Source organism: Marmota flaviventris, chromosome 3, assembly GCF_047511675.1.
Source record: "Marmota flaviventris isolate mMarFla1 chromosome 3, mMarFla1.hap1, whole genome shotgun sequence".
Lineage (NCBI taxonomy): Eukaryota > Metazoa > Chordata > Mammalia > Rodentia > Sciuridae > Marmota > Marmota flaviventris.
The window spans coordinates 523400-538248 of NC_092500.1; the positions used below are offsets into that span (position 1 = coordinate 523400).

Consider the following 14849-nt stretch of genomic DNA (forward strand, 5'->3'; position numbering starts at 1 on the left):
GCCCAGTACTCTCAATTTAAGGTGAAACTGACTTTGCTGGATGTTTATGATCAAGATTTAAAGTTAAATTAAAATGGCCAAGAAAACCAATATTTGGCTCTGGTCCTCTGAGTCAGTCTGAAATCCAGGGAACAGAGAACTTCTCTAAAGAACTTTGCAACTCTGGGCCACATAACCTCCTGATCAGGGAGATTAATGAGACCACTGGAGAATGAAAAGCTAATCAGTGCACCTGCTGTGAATAGGAGGCTCATTGGAGACAGGAGACATCCCTGATGCTTCCAAGAGAAGCCACATGGTCAAGCAAGACCTGGACCCATCCTAGCGCAAATGGCACTAGCAGAACTAAGAAGCTGCTCTCAAGTTCCCCCACGAGTGACCCATATAGGAACTCGGCTGACTCTTAACAATAGATAGAAACAAAGTCAATTTTGACCAGCTTGATCTTAAACACCTACCAAAACCAGTTAAACTGAAAAGTCATTCCTAGTAGTAATGAAAGACAAGAACAGCTACAAAAGAGGAGACAGCAACTAGGCCAACAGGCTCCATGGGGAATGTTCAGTCAAGTATGGCCTTGGCTCCCCCCCCCACAGGACCCCTATTAGTCCTGTCTATGTTTCTCCTAATAGGACCATGTATGTTAAATTGCCTACAGAAGTTCCTGCAAGATCAGATACACAAATTCACCAACCAGTTGGTCAATCAACCACTTCTTTAAGACTACCAGCCCTGATGCCCAAGACAGAGACCTACAACTCATGACCAACTCCTCTGGCTCCAGAGACTCTCTGCCCATCTAAAACCCTCTCTTGCTTTCTTGCTCTGTCTCTCTCTCTTGATCTGTCTCCCTTGCATGCATGCTCTCTCCTCTCTCTCTCTCTCTTTTCTCCTCTGTTGCACTGCTGCAAAAAGATCTCTTGGTCACTCCGAGTGTTGTGGTCACTTTCCTTTCACTGAGCACTTGTCTCAAAATAAAAAGGGCTGGGGATGCCTCTTAGTGGTTCAATGCCTAGCACGTGCAAGGCCCCCGGGTTTAATCTCCAATACTGCCAACAAGGGAAACAAAACACCAATTTTAGAGGTACAAATAACACCTCTGACATGTGGTCGATGGTAAGACCAAGTTTGATCACATACAAGTTACTGATTATTTCCTAATCTCCAATCTCTTCTCCACCGTTTCAGTCCGTGAGCCACCCCTACCCCAAACTCTATCCTGGACGAGGCAGGATCCAGGATCCGAGGCTTGCTCTCCCACCTCCACATTTGGCGATATTCTGAAAAAACTTGCAAAACCTGTCTTTTGAGCGATTGGCATACGGCAGGTGGGCAAATGAGTGTGGTTCGTTAACCATAGCCACGTAGTTGCTAGCAGTTTTCTTATTTACAAAATAATGGCATCCTGAGTTAAATGAAATAGGGTAATAATAAGGGACAATTTTCCGACTCACCAATGGCCATATGCCCACATTTCCCTAGTTGAGGCCATGTGGCTACGAACTGTATGTGCATCACTTGTAGGTCAAAGCCAGTAAAAGCCAGAGGACGGAAAAAGGAAAAAATAAGAGTGGGCCATTAATTTATTTTCCATTGGCATGTGTTCCGGAGACTGAACGCCACCTGACGTTCCCACGGGCCCGCTGCGTGAAAGAGCCATTACAGACGTGGGGCTGCTCCTGCAGCCCGGCCTGCGCTGCCGAGTCCCGCGTCCCCGCGAACCAGCTAGCGGAGGCTGAGCGTGGCGGCCGCAGAGGCGTGCAGGGTTAGGGCGCTGGGGCGCAGGCTCCGCGGAAGTCGGCCTGCGCGGGCCCGTCTTGCTGGGGCGAGCCTCAAGCGCCAGGGGGCGCACACGGCCGCCACGGGCCGCTCTGGTCGGCGAAGGCCGCTCGACTGCTCCGAAGCGGGCTGGGCAAGCGCCCGCGTTCCTCCGCAACGCGCGGCTGGAAGACCCGCCACCATGGAGGCGCGGGCGGGTGCCGGGCCTCGGCGGGCTGGCGGCGTGCTCGGTGCGGCCGGGCCCTCGTCCGCGAACCGCGCAACGAGGACCCCGGCGGCGCCCTGGGCGCGTTTCTCCGCCTGGCTGGAGTGCGTGTGCGTGGTCACCTTCGACTTGGAGCTGGGCCAGGCGCTGGAGGTGAGCGGACGCGGGCGGGCACCACTTCTCCCTCCCCGTCCTCGCCCCGTTCCGTCCCTCGTCCCTGCCCCCGGCCCCGTCCCAGCCCCTTCCTTCCCCTCCCCCCAACCCGCCGCTCCCCTCCCTCCCGCTCCGCCCCTTCTTCCCCCGAACTCCGCCTCGCCCTCTCGCCGCGCCTCTCCCCAGCCCCGCTCCTTCCTCCCTCCCTGTCCTTCCCCCACTCCCCGCACCTCTCTCCCATTTCGCCCCGCCCTCGCCCTCGGGCCACGCCCCTTAGCGCCACGCCACGCCACGCCCCTCCATCCTCTGGGTCCAGGTCTCTCCTTGCTAGGCCCAGTGCCCTCTTTGGATCCCCTTTACGCACATTTTTAGGCTGACTTCTTCTCCTACTCCTTCCAAAGAATATAGCATCCTCCTCCCTCTCCTAACTCCTCTTGCTCCTCCCCCCACCCAGCCTGTTAACCTCCTCCCTTCCTCAGGGCTCTAGAAGGCTCCCCAGGAAAAGGAAGGTAAGTGGGAGGTAGAACCTGACTTTGCAAACCCAGAGTGGATACAGTCTCACATCTCCCCTCCCTCCCTCCCCTAATGGCACCGCTTGAGGAAAGAGCCAGAGTACAGAGAGGTGAGATGATTTACTCTGGGCTGCAGAGCCCACCTTCTGTTGTCCACATTGTTTCCCAAGTGAGGCCTTTTCTTAAAGCATTCTCACATCTAGTTTCCTAAGATGCAGCCACTCAGAAAGCTAATTCTGAGCAAGTCCTGATAAAGGCCACGTGTCCTTGGGCTCCCAAGCATTTACTGTGGCACATTTGAGGGATTGCTGTTGGAGACTTAAGCCCACCTCTGAAATGTTCCATGGCAATCACCTGGGTCCTGGCGGTAGTTGAACCTGCAGAACTCTGGCAGTGAGTACATGGGCCACATGACTCCCTGATGAGGTTTGCCTCTTGCCTGTCATCCCTCCCCTGGAAATCTGGAAGAATGAATCTCGCTGACTGCCAGGGAGCACATATCTTGTATTCCCAACTCAGCCTGGCTGAGTGTTGTGAAACTCCAGCACTGTGCTTGATGCAGGAATGCTGAAGGAGGACACTGGTCACCTCCAGGAAACTGAAACAGGCTCAGCTTAGTCTTGGAGGATCAGAGAAAGGCAGTCAGAGGAGGGAACCTGTTTCAGGTAACCCCTTTCTCAGAAAGCTAACATAAGCGGCAAAGGCAAGGGCTATCCATTGATTCAGTCATTAAGTAAATCAAGTACGGAACAGCTGCATGAAATGGTCTCCTCAGGTGCTGCAAGATCCTATGACCATCAGACCTGGTGCAGGCCCTGCAGTGCCAGAGCTCAGCGATGTGAAAATAAACAAGAAGACAGGCTCTTGCCCTAAAGGAGTTCACCCTCTGCTAGAGACAGAGAGCAAGTAGTTCTGAACCTGTAGTGCTCATAGGACTCCTCCCTCAGCGCCTGTAGGTGGGATTCCCATGCAGATGGGTACACTGGAACCTGTACGCAAGGGTTAGAGTTAGCTTGAGAGAAGAGTGAATAGAGTCATGGGGGTGACCAGAAAGTTCAGGTCAGATGAAGAAAGGTCCTGGTTCTGCCACCGCAGCCCTTGAAAATGCACCTCAGTATCCCAGATCACTGGAGAGACTTCTGGGGTGCCTTGTAACCAGAGTGCCCAAAGAGCCCTTCCACTGTGTTGGCCACACCTGCTTGGGCAACAGTCCCTATTGCATTGTCTCAGGACCCCTTTTTAGTCTTAAAAATTATTGAGGACCCCAGAGAGTCTTTTGTTAGCATGGGTTATATCTATCAGTGCTTATTATGCTAGAGACTAAAGCTGAGAAAATTTTAAAATAGTTTTAACTTAAGAAAAACAAACATTACCAGGCACAGTGTCACATGCCTCTAAGCTACTCTGGAGGCTGAGACAGGAGGATTACAAGTTTGAGGCCAGCCTAGGCAATTTAGCAAGATTTTCTCAAAAATAAGAACTGGGTGTAAAGCTGTGCAAGGCCCTGAGTTCAGTCCCTAGTACAATACAAAACAACAAAACACACAAATCCCAAAACATCCTATGTGTTTTTTGTTTTGTTTTGTTTTGTCTTTTTGGGGTGCTTGGGGATTTGAACCCACTGCTTCATGCATGCCAGGCAACCACTTTTACCACTGAGCCACATCCCCAGCCCACATCCTACGTATTGATGTAATAATATATGATTATGGCAACAACCATGTTTTCCAAAACAAAAATAATTGAGTGAAAAAGAAAGGTATCATTTGACTTCTTTTTGGTACTGGGGATTGAACCCAGGGGCCCTTAACCACTAAGCCATATCCCCAGCCCTTTTTATGTTTTATTTAGAGACAGTGTCTCACTGAGTTGCTGAGGCTACTCTTGAACTTGAGATCCTCCTGCCTCAGCCTCCCAAGCCACTGGGATTACAGGCATATGCCACCGTGCCCAGCTTCCTTTGACATTTTCACAAACCTTTTTAGTGTCTGACCAAATAGAGGACAGCTAGATTCTCATGTCAGGTCCTGCAGTGAGTCTCCCAGGGGACAGCATACCTCATGACCTCTGGGAACTGTGTGAGAAGATGAGAGTAAAGATGGTACTGACTTACGGCAATGGCTTTGGCCTTGTGGACCCCTAGGTGTTGCATATCATGCTTTGAAAACCACTGCCTAGAGTTACCTCTCCAAGCAGAGTTCTCAGTGACCAGGAGTGGTGACCTGTGCAGACTAGCTCAGATGAAAAGAACAAGACGCTGAAGTAGTCCCTGGGCAGGCGGAACTTGGCCTGCAGCCACTCCTTTCTCTAAGGATTTGTTCCATTTGTCTCCTCACTTTGGCATGACCCTACCTGAGCACTTAGCTCCAGGTAAGCCATGAACAGGAGTTTCCTGGTCAGTTGTTCTAGAAGGGCCCTGGATATGGACACAGAGTTCAGAGGCCAAGGTGGCCTCCACAGATTTCTGCAAGACTCCTGTGCCCGTCAGACCAGGTACAGACCCTGACCTTAAGGACAGGGCCCTTTGGGGCCTCCAAGTACCCACCTGTCCTCAGCCCCCCTCAGTGCAGATAGGGGTTCAGCCTGTGTCGTCTTGTGGATGCTGACTCTCATGGAGGTATCCTGGAGCATCCTGTAGGCCCAGCCTCCTGGCCTCCTCTTCCCACTGCTGGCTCCCTTCCTCCTGGAGTACGCCTGACTGGCACCTCCTTGACCATGCTGTCCTCCAAGACTAAGGTTTGTAAGTATTATTAGAGTGCTTCAGAGAGACAGAACCAACATGGTGGATGGATGGATGAGGGGGATTAATGAGGGGAATTCACTCCTGTGATCATGGAGGCTGAGCAGTCCCACAGTAGACTCTCTACAATCTGGAGACCCTGGGAAACTGGTAGCATGGCTCAGTACACGTCTGAAGGCCTCAGAAACAGGAAAGCTGGTGGTGTACCTCTGAGGCCCAGGCCAAAGGCTGGAGTGGGGCTAACTGGAGTCTAGAGGCTGCAGAGCTTGGAGTCCTGGTCCAAAGCCAGGAGAAAAGAGCTGTAGCTCCAGGAGAGTCAGGAAATCGCCTTTCTTCTACTTTTTTGGTTTGAGCCTCCACCTGACTGATGTGCCTGCCTACATTGAAAGCAGACCTTCCCCAATTAGTCTACTCCTCTGGAGACACCATACAAAAGTATGCTTTTCCACTTTTCTGTTTTCCTTAATGCAGTCTAACTGACACTTGACACTAACCATCATACCTACCTATCTTGGCTTCACTGATTTGCTTTCACACATTCCACAAACATCACAGTTGGGGAGGGTCTGTTCCCTGACAGATAAGGAAGGCAGAAGCATCAGGGACAGAGTGCCTGCCTTCAAGAGAATTAGCATGCAGCTAAAGACACAAAAGGGATCTAGCAGCAAACCCAGACCAAACCCTCAGTGCGGGCACAGCAACTCACCTTTCTGAGTTCAGCATACCCCCGCACACCCCAGCATAGAGCAACCCTGTCCAGCCTGAATGATCACGGGGATAGACATGGGGTCATCAGTGAGAAGGGAGCCCGTGGACAAAGACCCAGCAGGCTCTGGGAACAGCTGCTTTCTGGGAGAGCCAGCCCAGGAGATACCATAAGGTCTCCTTTTTTTTTTTTTTAACCCACTCCCCTTGGTACTAAGGATGAAACCCAGGGCCACTCTACCACTGAACCACATTTCCAACCCTAAAAAAAAAATATGTATATATATGTATATGTATATATATATATATGGTTTAGGTGTTGATGAACCTTTATTTTATTTATTTATATGGGTGCTGAGAATCAGACCCAGTACTTCACACATGCTAGGCAAGAGCTCTACCACTGAGCTACAACCCCAGCTCCCTTTTTATTTTATTTTATTTTTTTAAATAATTTTATTTATTTATTTTTATTGTGGTGCTGAAAATTGAACCCAGGGCCCCACACTTATTAGGCGAGTGCTCTACCTCTGAGCCACAACCCAGCCCTCCCTTTTTATTTTTTTAAGACAAAGTCTCACTAAGATGCCCAGCCTGGCCTCTGATCCTCCTGTCTCAGCCTCCTGAGGAGCTGGCATTACAGGGATGTACTACTGAACCCAGTTAGGGCCCCGAACTTTTAAGAATCCTACGGGATGCTTAAACTTACTGCAGGGGAAGACAGAGCACTGTGTGGCACCACTGACAGCAGCTGACCCTGACCCTGACCCTAACCCTAACCCTTACTCTGACCCTTGCCAGTGCCTCAGCTGCTGGACCTGGCTCCTGACTATACCTGCACAGCCTGCTGCCTCCAGGGCATACCCTGTCTCTAGAACATTCAAAGCTTATTTAGCCCATCCATTCTCTGAGGATAAGGCTTGTCCAGATGATCACTTATAGGTGGGGCACAAGCCCAGGTTGGGGAGAGCCAGTGAAGACAGTTGCATGGGTAGAGAATGCCTAGCAGGAAGCTGCCATCACGGAGTGGGTTCCTGCTGCATCAGGTGACTTCTGAGCAACCCAAGAGGAGGTGGCAGGCTGTGAGGCCTGAGACACTGGCTTGGGGCAGTGGTGAGGGAGTGGAAGCCTAGCAAGTTAGCTCTAGGGAAGTGAGCTCCAAAGCTGCCCTCTTGATGCTATGGAAAGCCAGCTGTCCAGGCTGGAAGAGGCAGAGAGGCCCCACCACAGTCTGAACAGGAGGTGGTGAGGCTTGGCCAGGTGGCCACGGGCGAAGGAGTAAGGAAGTCAATCCAGTTGTTCTGGCCTTGTGCTAAGAGGCCCAGGAAGTAGACAGTGAGAAGCCTAAGCGGAGGGGGAGTGTACTGAACCTGGAGGTCAGGGAAGGGATAAGGAACTGGGAGCGTCTAGGTCAGAGAAGACAGTGCACTGAGAGGGAGAGGGACGCTGGAAGGCAGAAGAGGTCCAGAAGAAGAGCTGGCCACACCACTTCAGCTGCTGTCAGTGGTGCCACACAGTGCTCTGTCTTCCCCTGCAGCTGGTGTACCCCAGTGACTTCCAGCTCACAGACAAGGAGGTAGGTCCTGGCCGTCTTGGGAGTGGACATCCCCCAGGAATGAGCCAGCTCTCACTCACCAGACTCTGTGTTTCAGAAAAGCAGCATCTGCTACCTGTCATTTCCTGACTCCCACTCAGGTAGGTGGCCCCACCCTTCCTGGGTTGGACCCTAGCTCTGGAAAGGGGAAGAGACGGGCAAGAAGGGGGCTGATGGGGCCCAGGCCAGAGGCATCAAGGCTGCCAGTAAGAACATGGGCTGCTGCAGTGATGGGTCACACCCCTGATCCCCACCCAGTGGAGACATCCGAGCCCATGCTGAGCCAGGAGCCAGCTTCTTCACATTCTCATAGAAAGATGGGTCTGGGCAGAGGCACCAGCACTCTGGTCTCCACCTGAGGCCCTTGTCTGCTGCCTGGTATGTTGCAGGCAGGCTGAACCAGCCTCCCACCTGGAAACTGAAGGTTCTTCTCTGTACTAAGTTTGTCACAAGACCTTTAGGTGAGGGGTGTGCAGGAATCAGGACAGGGGTCCACTGGGAAACAGATCCCTCGAGCTCAGCTTCCCCTCCAGGGCATTTGTGCCAACAGGGGACAGCTGGCCTAGGTGGGGCCTGGCTCACACCATGCAGGGCTCTGGTCCCTGGTCCCCACCCCTATGAGATAGTAGGAGAGGCTCCAACCCTGACCTGCGTGGGTGGGGCTGCCCCTTCGCAGGCTGCCTTGGGGACACTCAGTTCAGCTTCCGGATGCGCCAGTGTGGAGGGCAGAGGAGCCCCTGGCATGCAGACGACAGACCCTACAATGGTGGAGCCCCCGTGGCACTGCAGGTGAGCAGGGGGCTGCCTCTAGTCTGCTCCTCCCTTCCTTTCCAGGGGACCCTAGCTGACCCAAGCAGGCCCTTCTGTCGGGTCATTAACTGCTACAAGCTCTGCTTATTCTGCAAGCCCAGGTCCCAGCCTCCACTGGGGGTGGGCCAGCTCTTCTGGGGACTCACGGGAGTCCCTGGAGCACCTTCTTTGCATACTGGGGGGCAGGGCTGGGGTGGAACAGTGCATGACTCAGTGAGCAGAGGTGTGCAGGCCCCTGAGCTTCTGTGTCAGCTGATATGTTCCCTGGAGTGGTGTTGTCTACTTTGGACCCAAGGAACCCCAGCCCTGGCCCTGGAAGGCTTCCACTTTGGTAGCCGGCCCCAGAGTGCAGGGACAGCCCCTGCAGGAGCCCTGAATCCTCAGCTCCCTTCCTCCCTGCCTCCCTGTCCTGTTTCTTGCCATCCTTGTCCCTGGCCTAGACAGCTGGCCTGGGTGGGGCCTGGCTCACACCATGCTCCTTCCAGAGGGAGCCAGCACACTACCTTGGCTACGTGTACTTCAGGCAGGTGAAGGACAGCTCTGTGAGGAGGGGCTACTTCCAGAAGGTGAGCTGGCGGCCACTCTGGGGTGGTCCATGGAGAGGGGAGACTGGCAAGCAGCAGGGAAGGCTATGGCGTGGAACAGGAGTCCCAGTCGTCTAGGAGCTTCATTCCTCTGTAGCCCCTTCCTTGCCATCTGTCTCCAGGCCCAGGACATCCCTGTTCCTCATCGTCCACTGGCCCATCGCACTCTCAGGGTTAAGACAGCTTCAGTTCTGAATTCAGGCACTGAGGCAAAAGCTGCTTGGCCCCTGGGGAGGTCATTCCTGAACTCTTGGTCACTTCTCATTTCCCTCTGAAGGGCTGGACTCCTGCCCCACCCAGCTGTCGTCTGGGGGGTTTCTCCACTCTATTTGGGAGGCATTGGGTTTTCCCTAATAATCCTGGGGTCTGAATCTGGCCATTCCAGGGCAGCTGTCCTATGAATTGGGATGTGCTACCCCGGGCCAACTCTGGGTAAGCCTGGCTTTAGGGTCCCATAGGGCCCTAAGTAGCTGGGGTGGTGTCTGGAGAGGGGCATCATCTGATACCCTATGTCACTACAGTCTTTGGTACTGGTGTCCCGCCTGCCTTTTGTCCGGCTGTTCCAGTCGCTGCTGAGCCTAATTGCCCCTGAATATTTTGACAAATTGGCACCCTGCCTGGAAGCAGGTGAGTGACCATCAGGCACATCAACACAGTCTCCTCATCCCAACTGCAGCCCCTGGTGGGCCTGAGCGCACAGCTTCTCCTTGGGGAGAGCTCCTGACATTGGTCACCTATGTCCACAGTTTGTAATGAGATTGACCAATGGCCAGCCCCCGTGCCTGGGCAGACCCTGAACCTACCTGTCATGGGAGTCGTCATCCAGGTGAGGATCAGTTGAAGAGTGAGGGCCAGAGGTGCGTGGATTCGCTTGCTCGCTCAGGCAGCCTCTCCCTTCCTCCCTAGGTGCACATCCCATCCCGGGTGGACAAGCTGGAGTCCAAGCCTCCAAAGCCGTGTGACCAAGAGGTGGGGGCTGGGTCTGGGGGACCTGGGCTTTGTTGAACCCTGCTCCCAGGCCAGGTGATATTGTAACCTCCCAGCCCACCTTGTGGGTGGCCAACCCCAGGCAAAGGGTGGAGCAGATGCTTTTCCTGCTCTTGTCCCCACAGAGGCCACAGTCACAGGGCCTCCAGTGTAAGGTTCGACCTCAGCCTTGACCACCCTCCCCTCCACTTCTTAGAACCTGCTGCCAGCCCCAGTGGTCCTTTCCAGTGTCCATGAATTAGACCTGTTCAGGTGAGCCCTGTGGGGTGCTACGTGCTGCTGCCTAAGGTGAGGACTGCCCATCTTGAGTGACCCTTTGGACAGTTCTGCAAGAGAAGACTTGTGCAGAAGAGGAAACCTGTGCCCACAGGAAATGGGCATGGTAGACAGGAAGGTTCTAGAAGGCAGGTGCCCAGAGAGGCTTTTGGGAGACACTTGCTGCCTGAGGAAACCCCTCTCTGCCTCTCTAAGCAAGTCTAGATCTGGGTTTTGAGACTGTCCTGCCCCTAGTTGGCCCAGCAGGAATCGGGGCTGCAGAATGTGGGTGGGTAGCCCCTACTTGGGTCTCAGGGCTGCTACAGGATTGCCAGCCCCTCAGACAGAGTCTAGGTTGAGTTCCCCATTCCCAGAGCCAGACTTAGTTTGGTATGTTAGAACGGGGGGTGGCCCTGCTAGCCCAAGACACACTCTTATATCTTCACATGTCCCTGCCCACCATCTTGCCACTGGGGTAGGGCCCTGTGTTCACCAGAGCTTGAGCTCAGTCCATGGTGTGCAACAGAGAGCTACCCAGCCCACAGGGGAAATGGCAGGGGAGCAGGGGTCGGGGAACCTCGGCCCTCTGCCTGACCTCCCCAACTGTTGCTGCCTGGCACCAGGTGCTTTCAGCCCGTGCTGACCCATGTGCAGATGCTGTGGGAGCTCATGCTTCTCGGGGAGCCCCTGGTGGTCCTGGCGCCTTCACCTGACGTGTCCTCAGAGATGGTGCTGGCCCTGACCAGGTATGAACCTCATGCACTGGACCATCCCGGCTGGGCCAGGCTGTCCCCCCTCACTTGACTCCTGCTGTCCCTGTCCTGTAGCTGCCTGCAGCCCCTCAAGTTCTGCTGTGACTTCCGCCCCTACTTCACCATCCATGACAGTGAGTTCAAGGAGCTCACCACACGCACCCAGGCCCCGTAAGTGCGCGTCCTCCCCACCTGCCCTGGCCACCGTCCCTGGACCTTTCTCTGCCTCTTCTCTCTCCCTCTCTCTCTCTCTCTCTCTAGACCAAACGTGGTCCTGGGAGTCACAAACCCTTTCTTTATCAAAACACTCCAGCACTGGCCCCATGTACTTCGAATCGGGGAGCCCAGGATGTCAGGTGAGGGGTCCTGGGGAGGTCCAGGTAGGGAACTCGGAAGCCTCACCCAGGTTGGGACTTGCAGGGGTCTGAACCCTATGACCTCTGGGCCTGCGAGTAGTCAGAGCTCTGGGCACTGAGGCCTGGCCACTGCACATGTCTCGCAGGGGACCTTCCTAAGCAGGTCAAGCTGAAGAAGCCCTCCAGACTGAAGACTGTTGACACTAAGCCAGGTCTGTGCCCGGCTGGGGTCCCTCTGCTGCTGAGGGTCCCGTTTTGCCCTTGGCGGGTCTCCCTCCTCTCCTTCCACTCAGAGGCTTCACGGGGTGAGGTGGGAGAATATTCTCCTCTGTGACCGTGTAGTGTCTGGGATGGGCTGGGGTGGGGTGTGCAGGGGCTGCAGGAGTGTGGGGGGGGGTCCCTGAAGGACAGAAGGACAGCCCAGCTCTCTCCTCCTACCAGGCCTCTACACCTCCTACACAGCCCACCTGCACCGGGACAAGGCGCTGCTCAAACGGCTGCTCAAGGTGCGGGTTGCTGGGAGGCGCTGGATGTAGGGTGCTGGTGTGCTCTGGAGGGCCATGTGGGCTCAGGCTGCTTTGGGGCTCAGCCCCGGACTCCTTCCTGCAGGGTGTGCAAAAGAAGCGGCCGTGGGACATGCAGAGTGCCCTGCTGAGGCGGCACCTCCTGGAGCTCACGCAGAGCTTCATCATCCCCCTGGTGAGGCCTGGACAGGAGGGGAGGGCGGCAGAGGGCTCTGACCCCAGGCTCACTCCCCTCCCACCCACAGGAGCATTACATGGCCAGCCTCATGCCACTGCAGAAGAGCATCACACCCTGGAAGGTGGGGTCCAGAGGGTTCTGGGAATGGTGGATTTTGTCCCCATCTCAGAGAAGTGAAGGGTGGGGTAGACGTCTACATGGAGCAGAGGTGGGGAGGGAGGTAGTGCACAAGTCACCAGGGGTCCCTCACAGGGCAGAGAAATGGGGAGGCCACAAGAAAGGGGTCTGACAAGCCCTGGAGGGGCTTCTGCCTGGGAAGGGCCATCCAGGGATCTGACAGGTCCTGTGAGGAGGTTCCCAGCCCCCAACATGCAGGACCTGTGGGGCTGTGCTCCCCAAGCACCGAGCTCACCTGGCCCCCGTCTCAGACCCCTCCCCAGATCCGCCCCTTCCATCAGGAGGACTTCCTGCAGAGCCTGGAGCATGCAGGACCCCAGCTCACCTGCATTCTCAAGGGCGACTGGCTGGGCCTCTACAGGTTGGTAGATGGTGGACACAGGCTGCCCATGGCCACCCTTGGCACACTGGAACAACCCCACAGCTGCTGCTACTTACCACCCACAGGCGATTTTTTAAGTCACCCCATTTTGACGGCTGGTACCGGCAGCGGCACAAAGAGATGGCCCAGAGATTGGAAGCACTGCACCTGGAGGCGATTTGTGAGGCGGTGAGGGAGGACCAGGGGTGAGAGGGTGGGCCCAATCCCAGACAGAGAGGGGGCCTCAGTGACAGAGAACCCCAAATGCCCCTGTCAGAACATCGAGACCTGGATGCAGGACAAGTCGGAGGTAGAAGTGGTAGACCTGGTCCTGAAACTTCGGGAGAAGCTGGTGAGACATCATCCTGTCCTGCCCAGCCACCACCTGTCCAGCAGGAGGGTTACATCTGCACCTGACAACCATTGCCCTTGCAGGTGCGGGCACAAAGCCACCAGCTGCCAGTGAAGGAGGTGACGTTGCAGCGGGCACAACTGTACATTGAGACGGTCATCGGCTCCCTGCCCAAGGATCTGCAGGCTGTCCTGTGCCCTCCCTAGGGTGGGGCAAGGTGTGCAGTCCCTGGAACCTGTCTGCCAAGCCCCTCCACCCTGGGGTGACCTTCAGCCAAGCCTGAGCTCCCAGCCTTTGCCCCCTTCCCAGGCTGTGGCCCCCCCTACTTTCACCACCTTTGTCCCAGCAGTAAACGTGACATTTGGAACCACAGCCTGGTCCCTGACTGTTGGGGGATTGTGTGCTGGCAAAACCTTGCCCCCCTCCTGGGCCCCACCTGCCCTCCATGGGCTACAGCCAGAGGGAAGTGGGAGGGGACTGAGCTTTGGGCGCACCCACTGCCCACCCCTCCTGGCGCCCATCTGCCCACACTCCATGTTTGAGGTGTCCTTTAGCCTCAGCAGGCCGCCCTGCCTAGGAAGGGGGTAGGCCTCTCCCCTCACCATCTGCCCACCCCTGCCTTGCCTGGGGACAAGAAGGGCACCTGGTCCACAGTCAGGCTCTTGAGGGCAGAGGTGACTTTGCCATGTGAGGACCTGTCCCCTGCCTGCCTGGGGCTGTGGTTTATTGGGGTGGGGGAATCCAGGGAAGTGTGAGGGCCCAGCAGGGCTGCTGGGAAAGGCTCTCCTGGCATGGCCCTGGCTCCCTCTCTTGAAGCACCCCACGGGGGGCTGGGCAGTAGTTCAGTAAGAGCACCTGCCTAGCACACGTGAGGCCCTGGGTTCTATCCCCAGCACCTCAAAGGCAAGAAACAAGACCTATCCCAGTGAGTACCATTTCCATGCTCTCCATACAGGCACCTGCCAGTGGCCTGCCTGGCTGTCCCCTTGTGTCCACCCCTGCCATGGAGCATCCTGACCAGCTCCCACAGCCTTGGGGTACAGCTGATCTCTGTGGCAGGAGTGAGGGTACCATTTCTGAGGTGCCACCTTTGGGTGTGGGTGTTCCCTTCATTCACCACCACCAGACCTGGGTCCGGTGAGGAACAGTGTCTCACCACTCAGCACAGGGTAGCAGCACCATCAGGGACCATGGGAGGACATGCACTGAGGTGTGGACCCAGAACTGCAGCCAAGTGTCGGTTGAGAATCACCTACTGGGAGCCTATGGGTGGGTCTCCTGACCACTCAGAACTTCAGTGTCCTTATCTGAAGACACTGAAACTAGACTATGTAGATGCCTCACAGGGCAGCTGCTGGGAGGCCCTGTCCACAGGGCCTGGCCCTGGGAGGCCTGAAAGGGGCACTGGTGGAACAGGCAGGTAGGCGTAGGGCTGGGGGAGGGGATTTTGCTTCTCTTCTGAAGCCCCAGGCAACTCAACTGTAAGGAATCCTGGCTCACATCCTCCTATGAAGCCAGGGTAGGCTGAGTGCTGCCTAGCTTTCCATGCTGGGCTTAGCCAAGTCCCCACGTGCCAAGGTGCTGGTCCAGTGTTCGTGAGTGCCAGCAGTATTTGCACAGACATCCACCCCCGACCACAGCTGCTGTGCCCATTTTACAGATGAGAAAACTGAAACACAGGATGGGTGATGACGGGCAGATGAGCTAGGTCACTCCAGTGCAGGGTCAGAGGAGATGAATGTTGGCAACAAGAGTTTGGGTGTGTGGAGGTGAAGACTCCAGAGTGAAGAAGGGTGACACCAACTCCTAGTGCAGCCCCAGGCAG

General features: G+C 55.5%; 1 protein-coding gene across 6 annotated transcripts; it reads left to right on the forward strand.

Annotated features, from left to right (window-relative positions):
• The first annotated feature begins 1915 nt into the window (after positions 1 to 1915).
• On the forward strand, positions 1916 to 13396 carry Dennd6b (DENN domain containing 6B). Of its 6 annotated transcripts, XM_071609366.1 has the most exons (21): positions 1925 to 2137; positions 2617 to 2646; positions 7632 to 7670; positions 7747 to 7789; positions 8365 to 8477; positions 8984 to 9064; positions 9604 to 9709; positions 9829 to 9908; positions 9989 to 10051; positions 10266 to 10321; positions 10948 to 11070; positions 11152 to 11247; positions 11338 to 11432; positions 11579 to 11644; positions 11874 to 11938; positions 12042 to 12131; positions 12202 to 12255; positions 12563 to 12672; positions 12759 to 12861; positions 12950 to 13024; positions 13108 to 13396. In XM_071609366.1, the coding sequence occupies exons 1-21, from the start codon at positions 1961 to 1963 to the stop codon at positions 13228 to 13230; spliced, it is 1788 nt and encodes a 595-aa protein (XP_071465467.1). In that variant the 5' UTR covers positions 1925 to 1960; the 3' UTR covers positions 13231 to 13396. The 6 variants fall into 6 exon arrangements, with proteins under 6 accessions (XP_071465468.1, XP_071465467.1, XP_027808931.1 ...); XM_071609367.1 differs by lacking the exon at positions 13108 to 13396 and having other exon boundaries at positions 1916 to 2137; positions 12759 to 12853; XM_027953130.2 differs by lacking the exon at positions 2617 to 2646.
• Positions 13397 to 14849: the final 1453 nt, after the last annotated feature.

What these genes read in the sequence shown, in the direction of transcription:
- Dennd6b (XM_071609366.1), top strand. Translation starts at nt 1,961, where the DNA reads ATGGAGGCGCGGGCGGGTGCCGGGCCTCGGCGGGCTGGCGGCGTGCTC. An exon ending in GGAGGGGCTACTTCCAGAAG is followed by an intron (nt 9,065 to 9,603) that starts GTGAGCTGGCGG and finishes ATGTCACTACAG; the next exon opens with TCTTTGGTACTGGTGTCCCG. An exon ending in GACTGGCTGGGCCTCTACAG is followed by an intron (nt 12,673 to 12,758) that starts GTTGGTAGATGG and finishes TACCACCCACAG; the next exon opens with GCGATTTTTTAAGTCACCCC.